This window comes from Myripristis murdjan, chromosome 7, assembly GCF_902150065.1.
Source record: "Myripristis murdjan chromosome 7, fMyrMur1.1, whole genome shotgun sequence".
Classification (NCBI taxonomy): Eukaryota; Metazoa; Chordata; class Actinopteri; order Holocentriformes; family Holocentridae; genus Myripristis; species Myripristis murdjan.
In genome coordinates this window covers 24,814,459-24,825,549 of record NC_043986.1, presented here as the reverse complement: position 1 = coordinate 24,825,549, position 11,091 = coordinate 24,814,459, and the positions used below count along the sequence as shown (strand labels likewise).

Sequence of the window (11,091 nt, the reverse complement as noted above, 5' to 3'; positions counted from 1 at the left end):
CCAGCGGACACTGCTACAGCCAAAGCTATTTACCTACAGTGTGCAAGAGCTCCAACGTGGGATTATGTGTAAATATTTTTTGTATATTACATAGATTCTTGAGGAGGATAATAGAAAATAATCCTTTGTAAATTTCAGATTGCACCCTAACCCTAATTCAAAATTATGGGTCAGATGTGCCACAATGTTTACAAAGAGCATAATTACAAGTGTCAACAGTTTGCAGTTTTAAGGTCCATGTTGGGGTGATTCAGTAAATAAGCAGAGTTCTCTAAATGAATATGTCTGCAATTTTAATATCAGGGGAGAATATTCAGCCTAGTTTCATGGACTTTCCTCTGCTGTGAGCACCTCCACAAGGCAAGGTTCAGAGCAGCATCCTATACAGCACCGGGTGCCCTTACACTCGTATTCAATAAAGATTCTATATAAAACATATATTCATACCTATCTTTTTTTTCTAGTTATTAACACGGAGAAACTGAAAATCACTTTCCCTCACCCTCTGACAAAATCTTGTTTTCACTTGTTGCGAAAAAAAAAAATAATGGAAGAAATTCTATCGGCAATTCATCACTAAAAGCAAATAAACAAACAGCAAGTAAAACAAATTTAAATGCCATATGAGGCCATTAGATGAGCGAAAGTGAACACATCAACCATTTCCAGAAGTCGGATGCTGATGCAGGTACTCCCATCAGATTACGCTTTAAGAATGAAATAATTATTTGAATAAGCCCTCCTGAAAAGCCTCAGCACAACCCCCAGATTCGGGATGGGATTTTAACAATGCAGCTGCACAGCGGCCCAGCAGCACACTGCGGTAAGGCCAGCAATCTGCTGCAGACACAAAGAGGAGAGCTGTCATACCATGTGCACTTTGAGCTTAAATTAACAATTAATGAATTCATTAATTAGTCAGCTATTTCAGCCTACCCAGTGGAAGCCATTTAGGCTCGCAGACTGTGACTGTAATCTGTTTATTATCGGCATGCCTCCTGATTAGGGTTCCCAGACGCCCATTAAACTATATTAAGGTCCATAAAGCATGAGTCAGTGTGTATAGTCCACAAATGTAACCCACTTCTGCCGTGAATACACGAAGGTGAAAAGCAAATTGCCACCCCCTGGTCGATGTCACGTTTAAATTCTAGGAAGCAGGATGCAGTCTGCCACCACCGCTAATAACGTTATCAACCAAGAGGCAAGTATTCCCTCTCCTTCCTCAATCTGTCTTTTTATAAGAGTCAGCTTAATTAGTTCTATCCACCTAGTTTCATAAAAATGGTTCGGGGTGATTTTTAAGCCGTGGTGATGAGATGTCACTCAAGAACTACAAGGCTATATACACTCAGGAAGCAGATGTACTCGAAGATGAAGATGTACTGCAAGGGTTGCCATGAGAAAAAAAAAATACTATCAGTATGCTAAGCATATTCCAAGAAGTTGGCATTTGAAAAAATACTTTTGGGATGTTTTAGTGTTCCTCTCCTAGACTGCTTGAGTGACAGGAACATGGCGATAGGGAGCACTTCAAGTCTCTCTCATCTGGGAGGGGACTCGACATTTCCGGAGAATGTGAACATTTTCCCAAAGTCTGCTTTCCTCTCTCTGTTGTGATCCGTCACCATCCATCTTTCCCGATCGTTTGGCAAGATCCAACTGATGCAGCAATGTTTTGATTATACAGTGTACAACACATTGTGGAAAAAAGTCAGTAAGCACATAATCTTCTTTTCTTTTCTTTTTCTTTTTTTCTTATTCTTTTCTTTTTTTTTTTTTTTTTACAGGGGGAAAACAAGGAAGCCAGAAAATGTTGAGTATTGCCATCCGCCAACTAGGTTTCCCTTCTCCAGTTTTAGGTAGACTTTGTCCTCTTTTTCTAGGTAGAGCAGAACTCCATTGGTGGCTGCCTCGCGAGTGACGTCTTTGTCACCCGCAAAGGCCGAGATGACTGGCTTCCCATTCAACATCAAGTTCACCTGGACAGCCCAACAGAAACAGCAATTAGCCAAGGGAAAGGAAAAGAAATACACGTGAAACTTCGCTCTTACATTTGAAATCCACATATTGCCGACTGTTGAATCTAAACTCGATCTCGCATGCAAATAAATTCATGCCACGTTGGCCCAAAAGCCAATAAGCCAATTAGTCCATTTAAAGACTATTTGAAGTCCAATGGAGAGAGGTTACAGATTCCTCTACTCCCTCTAAGATGCATTTAGTCCAATTAAGTGTTTTTTCGACAAGCAGGGGGGAAATGAAGTGAGGCAGCGCGAGGGCGGGGGGCTTTCTAAAGAGCCTCACTCGCCACTGTTGCCATCAATAAGCCAGTGAGCAAGTTCATTTGAGGTAAGGCTGGACGATATGGACAAAATAAAATATCACAGCAAGGCTTTTTCAACAGCAGCCATTTTCACATGAAATAGCCCGGTAAACACAGCTATTACTGATGACATTAATTAAATTACACATAAATTAAACAGATCCTCAATGAATACTATTACTATCACCTGTGTTTCCCCTACTGGTGGGTGCTGTGAAAAAGAGTCAGGATCTTTGACCTTGATATTGCCAAACTGATATATTAATAGTGCTTTCGTGAGATATTTACACACAGGTTTATTTTTCTTTTAATAAATAGTCATTAGTATTGTGGATATGATGATCAAGCTGGTAGAGGCAAATAACAGAACATCTAGAAGAGTCTGAACGGTTCAGTTGCATCCATTTACTGTGATGCAGCCTTCAAAGCCAAAGATGACTATTATCTCATACCATGATATCCAAAATCCATATCTAGTCATATCGCAATATCAGTATTGATACATTTTCCAGCAGCATGCGATAAGAACATTATTCCATTCTAATGGTAGTAAAATATGCGTTTACGGTCCAGCTGTGTGAAATGGATAACAGTACCTGGATGGTTTGGCTCTGGTACACTTTAATGACGTGAAAGTTAAAACTGTAGATTCCTTTTCTTGGTGACAAAAACACTGATTCAAATGTGAAGTAGTTTCCTATATTCACAAGAACCTATAAGAGAGGAGGGGGGAAAAAACACGCTTTGTGACAGTCATTTTATCTAAATTCACGAAAAGTTGCTTCTCAAACAGAGGCTATAACTTCAATGGGGCTTTGGGATGAAATATGCAAATAAGAAATCAACCATGCATGCAGTATTCATTGTTTTTGCTACCGGGCTCCCCCTATCAGACACAAACTGAAGGTGACATACTTCAAAAGGCATTCAGCCAAACCTGGACTCATTTCTTCTCAATGGACCTAAACTGAGCGTTTGCCCGTGGCAAAACCTGGCTGCTAAAGGGCATGAGTCATTAAACTTCCACCCCGAAAAAAGAAATGAGGCTTGTTAATATAAACGAGATGAGAAAATAAATTCCTCCATCATTAGATTTTACAGTCAAGTTGAATTACATGTCCAGGGCGAGACAGTGAAGAAAATGACTGCACGCATTGCATTGTAATCCTGGTGGTGGTAGAAAGAGGGCTGGCACATCTACTGCCTTTAAATCTGCTCTTGTCTAGTAAAAAAAATAATAAAATAAAATACAAATAATAATAATAATAAATAACAAATAATATAAACATACTTATACTAATACTATTATTATTAGTATTAGTACTGTTAAAACCTATTATGATCTAATGAATAAGACAATAGCTTTATATATTATTTTTTTATTTTTATTTAATTAATAATGACTTTTCTCACTCACACTAAGCATACTTCATCCTAAATATGACACATTCCGTTCCCATATCAAAATACATAGAATTTAATATGTTTCATGAGTGCCACTGATAGTATTTTTTAGTACAGTATAGTGTAAATTAGCTTTATTATATCAAAAACAGCACTGATGGAGGTGGTAAAAAAAAAAAAAAAAAAAAAAAAAAAAGTAAGCTGTTCTGGTTGTTTCCAGAGACACTTGGCACAAGTGGAGAAATGACATCTGCATGCTCAGGCGTGACCTTTGACAAGCAGGTGTTGTCTCCACAGCAGCATTAGTATGCGCTCTGGCCACACAATACAGCAGCACTGGAGAAGGAGCCAGAGGTGACCAGCCAGCGCAGCCCCATCAGCCGCAGCATCAAATGACAACTGTGCAGTTAAAATAAGAGGGCAGGAGGGCTGTACAGCTGTATTGATACACTTGACTGCCGATTACTAATAGAGTTAATGTTGTGCGTGCGTGCGCGGGCATGTTGGTGCATGCATGCGTGCGTGCGTGCGTGCGTGCGTGCGTGTGTGTGTGCGTGCGTGCGTGCGTGTGTGTGTGTGTGTGTGTGTGTGCGTGCGTGCGTGCTCTGCAGGATGCCCGGCCCTCCGACATAATCCAGTCACTTCCAAACCTCCTCTCCAGGATCTGCTGTCTCTCTCTCTCTCTCTATTCCACATTCCTGCCTCAAACTAAACTCTGGTGCAGGACAGCAAAAAGCTGCACTTCCAAAATGACACTCTAATATTCTGCATCAGAGCTCAAAATAAAGCTAGAGGATGAATGGAAGGGGGGATAATAAAGGTTTTAAATTTGGCAAACAGTGAAGAATGAAAGTTCAGTTTTTTGGCATCAAATGGAGAAAATAAATCTCATTTTCAAACTGCGGCTTAAGTAAACTTTAGGGTATTTGCTGCTAATGTGAATGCTGTTGTCTTACTTGGTCGAAGTAGATGATTCTTGTTTTGTTGCTCATCTCGGATGGTTCATGGTTGTTGCTTCGGACTGCAGAGAAAGCCACCTTGGAGTTGGCGGCGCGCACCGAGATGCCAAGCGGAGAGGACGAGCCCTTCCAGTCCGTGGCCGGGTTGGAGTCGCACACCACGAGACATTTGCCCTCCAGGACAATCGGCTCCGTGTCATTCTGAGCTCTCACAACCTCAGAGATCACAGTCCAGCTGAGCACCAGGATGAGCGAGTGAAGCATGGCTCTCTCAAACAGCTGTGGCAGCACCATTTCTAAAAGAGACCGTCTCCGCACCAAGTTTCCGAGCCCCTCCGCCGCTCTCCCCCACCGCAGACGCGTCTGACGCTGTGAATTTCTCTTACTGGATCCAGAGATATGCCATATCCCAGTGAGATATCGACAAACAAAAACAATCCGTGTAAGTGCAAATCTTCAGATGCAAATGTCAAGAGAAGACAAGAATCACCAAATTGTGTCTGCGCATCTCATTTTCACTTACATTTTAGTTCAGTCTCTGGAACGAGACCAAGGTGTGAACGGCAGATCGGTCCACTCTGAGACGCGAGGCAGCACTGTTTGCTCTTGTCGATAAATCGTCCATAGCCCGCGCTCCGACTCCAAATAATGCGTCTGTTGACGGCTGTTCCCCGCGGTGATCTGCTGCGTAGTGCGCGCGGTTAGTCATCCACTTTACGCACGCAGGTACATGTGGTATAACTTATAATTAACAGCCCCGCGTAATTTCTTGAAAGCTTGCATGCATCCAGTTCCCTCGGCGCAATTTAGAATAATTCCATATTCATCACTTGGCTGTGTTCATCACATGATTTCTGGAGAGAAAGAGCGCAGAAAGTCGAATGACAGGGGTTTCCAGCGCCAACTCCTCGTCGAGAAAAAAAAAATCTTCCCAAAGACAATTTTATGATTTTATCAGTCAGAAATATGCCGCCTAGTTTGATTTTTAGAACAGCATTGATAATGTCCAGTGGAAGATTATGGTGAATTTGTTAGTTTACTGACCAGATCTTCTCACTCACCCTAATAGTACCTGAAGTAACCATTGCTTAATCATGAAAAATGACTTCACATGCTTATTTTATCCATCTTATCCACAGAGTCTGTCAGTTAATCGCTCCTGACATGCAGATCCACGGCCCCTCTGTGCTCCACAGAGGTCAGCGACGGGCCTTTTACTTTTTATATGCCTCTGCTTGATGACATCATCCGCAATATTCAGTGTTTGACACACAGATGACACACAACTCTGCCTGTCAACAGAAACTCAGATGCCTGTCTTCAGACTGCATGGACTAAAGTCATTTTTGTTTCCCTCAGATAACAAAAATGACTGTTCCTAGAATTCATAATTCATAATTTTCCCTTGATTTGTCTTTTGAATATTTAGTCCCTTAGTTTCCTCAAAGCTCAGACAAAAATCTGCAAAGGAGACTTTTCACTTAATGCCAAATAAAGAATTTATTTTCAGTCTAAGATGTTTGGTTTATGCGTGTATCACATCCAGGACCAGTTGCTGCATTAAATCCACAGCTCCAAAATCCTCCTGTTGAGAATATTGACAAGAATTTTAAAATCTGAGCTTGCTTCTCTCCCTGTATCACTGCAGGCGGCTCAATTAGTCCTTCCTCTGACTTACAAGGTGTTACAGGGTCTGACTCCATCCCTCACTTTTTTCTTTACTTGGATGAGCCCGTGCTTTATAGTCCAGCAAGAATCAAACCTTTGAAACTATATGGGGAAAAAAAGAAAAAAAATAGGTGGCAAGTACTTTGGTTTTTAAGCCCAGCATTTTTGGAAAGATCTTTAAATTGTCCGAGAATCAGAAATGAGCCAAATTTTCTGATCCACTCTCAAAGCACAACTCCAAAACATCTCCTAATTTACTGTAAAACTGCCAGGATTGATCTCATTTAACTTTATTTTTTAACTTATGTGTATTTCAGACTTGTTAAACTGAAATGAGTCTGAAATTGTTCTCTCAGACGCATTTGTTTTCTTGGTAAATTCATACTAATTCATTCATGCCTCTGATAATTGTGGCCATATGTCCTTAAGTCCGTATGTCATAATCTTTCAAATGTTAAAACACCACACACAAAACATCACAATGCAGCCAATACCAACTATGTGTATTGTGAGTGATTAAACTTTGAAGTGGTTAAATTTTGTTAAACTCCACAGGATCTTTATAACTGAGAACTGCACAGAAAGAAAGGTGGCATTAGTGCAAGTCAGGATTTAGATGGAAGTGATGGAGACGGGCTGGAAGCACAATTCTGTCTGCAACATATTTGAATATGAATTGTTCCACAGATTTCTTTTTTTTTTTTTTTAATCTTATTTTATTCCCCAATATGTGATGTAAGGACCCACGTTTGTAAGGAAGAGTGTACAGCAGATGGTGAAACTGTTTTAAATTTTTGTTTATTCTTGAATCACAGCATCACAAAGACAGATTTTACTGTCGATTTATTAATAGACAATGTTTTGTTATGATATGTGATGTGTGAAAAGTTGCATGATTATGGTGACAATGTGTTAAATCTTTTTTCCAAGGCTTATGGAACTGTCACTACGTGTCTCAGCCAGGCTCGCCATATCTGGTGTTTTTCAGGAGGACAAATGAGGCTTCCCAGAATGCCATCAGTTGGCAGTTTCTTTTTGTATATGTCCAAATGTCTCCGAGATATGTGATGATTTATGGCCAATTGTAAAGGTGCATTATTTTAACTATATTTTTGAAGTGCAAATGCATTCATGCATCCATCCAGGTTTGCCAAGAGGACCACTGAACTTAATATGAAGCAAAGCTAGAAGATGCATGAACTTTTTCTCCATTTGGAGTCACATTTTTGAGATCTTTGACTGCACACACAAGAACGCCTTCCTTTGCCAGACAGTATGTTGTTTTTGACATCAATCCCTCTCTGAATAGAAGACAATCTTAAGAAAGCATCATCCTCGCCCCAAATAGCTGCCATTTTGTGAGATTTGAGCCCTCACCCATTTCTGATAAATACCTCAGTGTCTAATATAATGCATTGCCAATATGTTTTCATGGCAATGGAAATTTCAGAGCTGGGAGGCAACGGCTTGTAATCTTCCAGGATCTTCCTTGGAAAGTTTACACAGGGAAGCAAAATGAAAAGGGGCACAAACCAGTGAAGTAATCCGGCTTTTATTTGAGCAGGACTATCATGTGTGCAGCTAGAGATGGCATTTTCTAAGAACATCTCAGCCATCAGCGCACTGTTTTTGAGGATTTTCAGTTTATTTTGCAACACAGGTTACAAATGTCCAGAGGTGTACGAGTGACCCTGGAGACACTGAATCTATGAAAGATATTTCATGAGGATTCATTGTACCAACTTGTGAATGAATTAATGGTAAAGAAAAAAAACCTATTCCTCATTTTTCAGTGAAATATAACACTCTGCCAGTCTCAGCTGAGGCCTGCATAGAATTGTAATTTTTTTTGCTGACACAAATTGGAAACTATCAAGGTAAAACTGGTGAGTATGAGTGTGTATGTGCATGTGTGTGGCGGAAAATAACTCAATGGCCTTTTCAATGGCCAACAAGGTCAAGAGATTCAATACACAGCATATGAAAAATTCTCGGTTCTCTAAGATTTGAAAACAGGCAGCTGCAAACCCTCGGTCTGAACAGGCTGTGTCCCTGAGATCCATGTTGGAAAAAATGTTGTGTTTGATTTAGTATTGAATTATAGAGCTGCCTACACTGTACTTGATAAAAGTGGTGAGAATGAAGTCTCTGATTGTAACATAATGTTTTATTTATTGTGAGAATGATCTATTCCTTATTTCATTATGGGCCCCCCATTTTGACAGCCAATGCTCTATAGATGATCTACATAGGTAACACTGTCTCTCCCTCCCCGGTGACACTTTCACACTGTGCTGACACGTTGTCATAGCGAGCTTACAAATAATGTGACTGAGAACACCCATTAAAGAAAAAAATTCACGTGTCAGTGGTGAAGAATGTGTGTGTGCTGCGGTGTTTGAATAATTCTTGGGGAGACAATGCCAGGCTCACTCACCAGGTGAAGGGATGTCTACAAATTACTTAAGCTGACTCTCACATTGGAGGCAAATCGCATTATTATTCTTTGCGGCTCCCTCCGGCAATTATATCTTTTTAAACAAATGCATTCTATGGGAGAAGCAAGCAATTTTGTCATTTGAATAGGACAAACTCAAACATAAGAGAGGGAAAAAAAGACCTGCCACTGGGTCTTGATGAAAAAGAGAAAGTCTCTGAGGAATTTAATTAGCAGTCAAGTCAAAACGGAGAGAGAGGAGAGCATGTATCGTGCGTCTAACACGCTGACCACGTCAGTTTGTCCTGTCACACATAATGAGAGGATTTGGTTAATCTTCAAATAGGTTTAGGCAACTTTTTTATACACTCAGACACTGCAGAGTTTTACACAAATCAAACATAAATCCCAAGTAGTGTTCGTGTACGGTGTTATACATTTAAAAGCATTTAAATAGGCAATAGGCCAGAGGCAGTCAAGAGATAAATATATAACAAGTCAGTGACTGTAAGTGGCTCCCATCCAATACAGTGATAGTTGAACATTAGTCTAACTGGATTGAATCAAAGAAATCGTTGCAGGAATATCTATTTTCCTGTATTGGGAAATCCTTAAAAATTGTTTACATGTGGCAAATCCTCGTCTCATTCAGCATGTCCAAAGAAAGGATTTCAGATAAAATCCACAGCTGCGGCTGCAGAGGTTTCAGCTATTTTCCCCCAAAACAGCGCTTACATCTGATAGAGGGCCTCACAGCATTTCAGACCCCGGTGAATTTCTTTTCTTTAAAAAAATAAATAATAATAAAAAAAAAAAAAATCAGCTGTGCACATCAGGGGGAAATGAAGGCTATTCAGTTCCACGGTTTTAAATTAACAGGCAAGACCAGATTGTAAAACCAAGGTTGGAGCTTTTGGAATTTGCCCCTGATAGCAGCTACCTTTTATACGTGTTTTTGTTTAATTCGCCCTTTTGCAGACAAGGCTGACATGCTCACAATGAAGGAGGCGGTACAATAAAGTCCAACTTGCCCAAAATAGAAACATGGATGAACACGGTGCTTCGTACAAATGATTGTACACTCACTGCAACTTAGCTTCGTTTGTTGATTTACCCTCAATGTCAGAGGGGGAGCACAGGTGTTAAAAATGCCGGGAAACCGGAAATAGTGGCGACCAAAACCCAGAGGGAAATATATGGATTCAGAAACTGCCTTATTATATTGTGCACTGAAAAACAACAGAGTTTAGTACAAGATGTTGGCATGGCGATGTAAACAAAGGGAATAAGCTGGAACTGGAAGGAAGATTTTTTTTTTTTGCAAAGCAACACAAGCAAATATGGAACATTTTATGGATCAGTGAGGGCTCGTGTGTGTGTGTGTGTGTGTGTGTGTGTGTGTGTGTGTGTGTGTGTGTGTGTGTGTGTGTGTGAGGGATTCAGTCCGCTTGGCCAGCAAGCCGGCGCATGCTGCAGAGTCTCAAGTCAATATGAGACTTTCCTTTTTCAATAAACACTTTTGTTTGTAGCAGCCTGCGAAAATGAATCCCCACAGCAGCTACATTTGGGCCTCACCACTGGAGAAACTGGATGTTGGGTGCCTTTCTCAAGGGAACATCAGTGCTAGTTAAAGGGTAGAATGCAACATTCATTCAGTCAAATATCTTCTAACTAAAGACCATATTTGAAATTTTATGGAACTTGAGATGAAATGTGCAACTGATGAGCTGCAATTGTGCAGAAGCACTTGTTAATGAAATACTGAAAGCCTTCAACATGAAAATCTGTGAATATAAGTGGTGAAAAAATATTTCTTATGAAAATGAATGAACTAAATGTTTCCTTAGAAAAAGACAAGCCTCGTAGGTTTAAGAGCCTCATTCCAGATCAACATCCTGACATAAGGCAAAGTTGTAAATGAGAAAATATTATTTATTCTTCCTATTCTTACCTGCAAAATGACTACCCAGTAATCCTTAATAACTCTAGCTACCCATCTGAGAGGCACTGCATTCAAACAAGCTGAGGTTTAACTCAATTTTTTAACTCAGTGTGAAATACTCAAGATCAAGTGAAATAACAGGCAACAGCCGAGTACAAACAGAGGACAAGAGGCGCACATACGGTACATATTCATCTGGCTGCCAGCGGTTCTTTCAAAGCTCACAGAATATCAATGTAATCTGAGGTATGTTTTTGCTGGATTTGATGAATGGCATGTTACTTATGACATGTATTTCACAAACTGCAGAAAGCGACATGAATCTGAAAAAGAAGAAGAAGAAGAAGAGGAGGAA

At 40.2% G+C, this 11,091-nt stretch overlaps 1 protein-coding gene across 1 annotated transcript; it reads right to left on the bottom strand.

Moving 5' to 3' along the window:
- Positions 1-1,084: 1,084 nt before the first annotated feature.
- On the bottom strand, positions 1,085-5,010 carry cbln4 (cerebellin 4 precursor). The gene is made up of 3 exons (XM_030056001.1): positions 4,687-5,010; positions 2,923-3,039; positions 1,085-1,982 (listed from the first exon to the last, which is right to left on the bottom strand). Exons 1-3 carry the CDS (start codon positions 4,981-4,983, stop codon positions 1,785-1,787), a joined length of 612 nt encoding a protein of 203 aa, XP_029911861.1. The 5' UTR covers positions 4,984-5,010; the 3' UTR covers positions 1,085-1,784.
- Positions 5,011-11,091: the final 6,081 nt, after the last annotated feature.

What these genes read in the sequence shown, in the direction of transcription:
- cbln4 (XM_030056001.1), bottom strand. Translation starts at nt 4,983, where the DNA reads ATGGTGCTGCCACAGCTGTTTGAGAGAGCCATGCTTCACTCGCTCATC. An exon ending in GAATCATCTACTTCGACCAA is followed by an intron (nt 3,040 to 4,686) that starts GTAAGACAACAG and finishes CCTCTCTTATAG; the next exon opens with GTTCTTGTGAATATAGGAAA. An exon ending in ACCAGAGCCAAACCATCCAG is followed by an intron (nt 1,983 to 2,922) that starts GTACTGTTATCC and finishes TGGGCTGTCCAG; the next exon opens with GTGAACTTGATGTTGAATGG.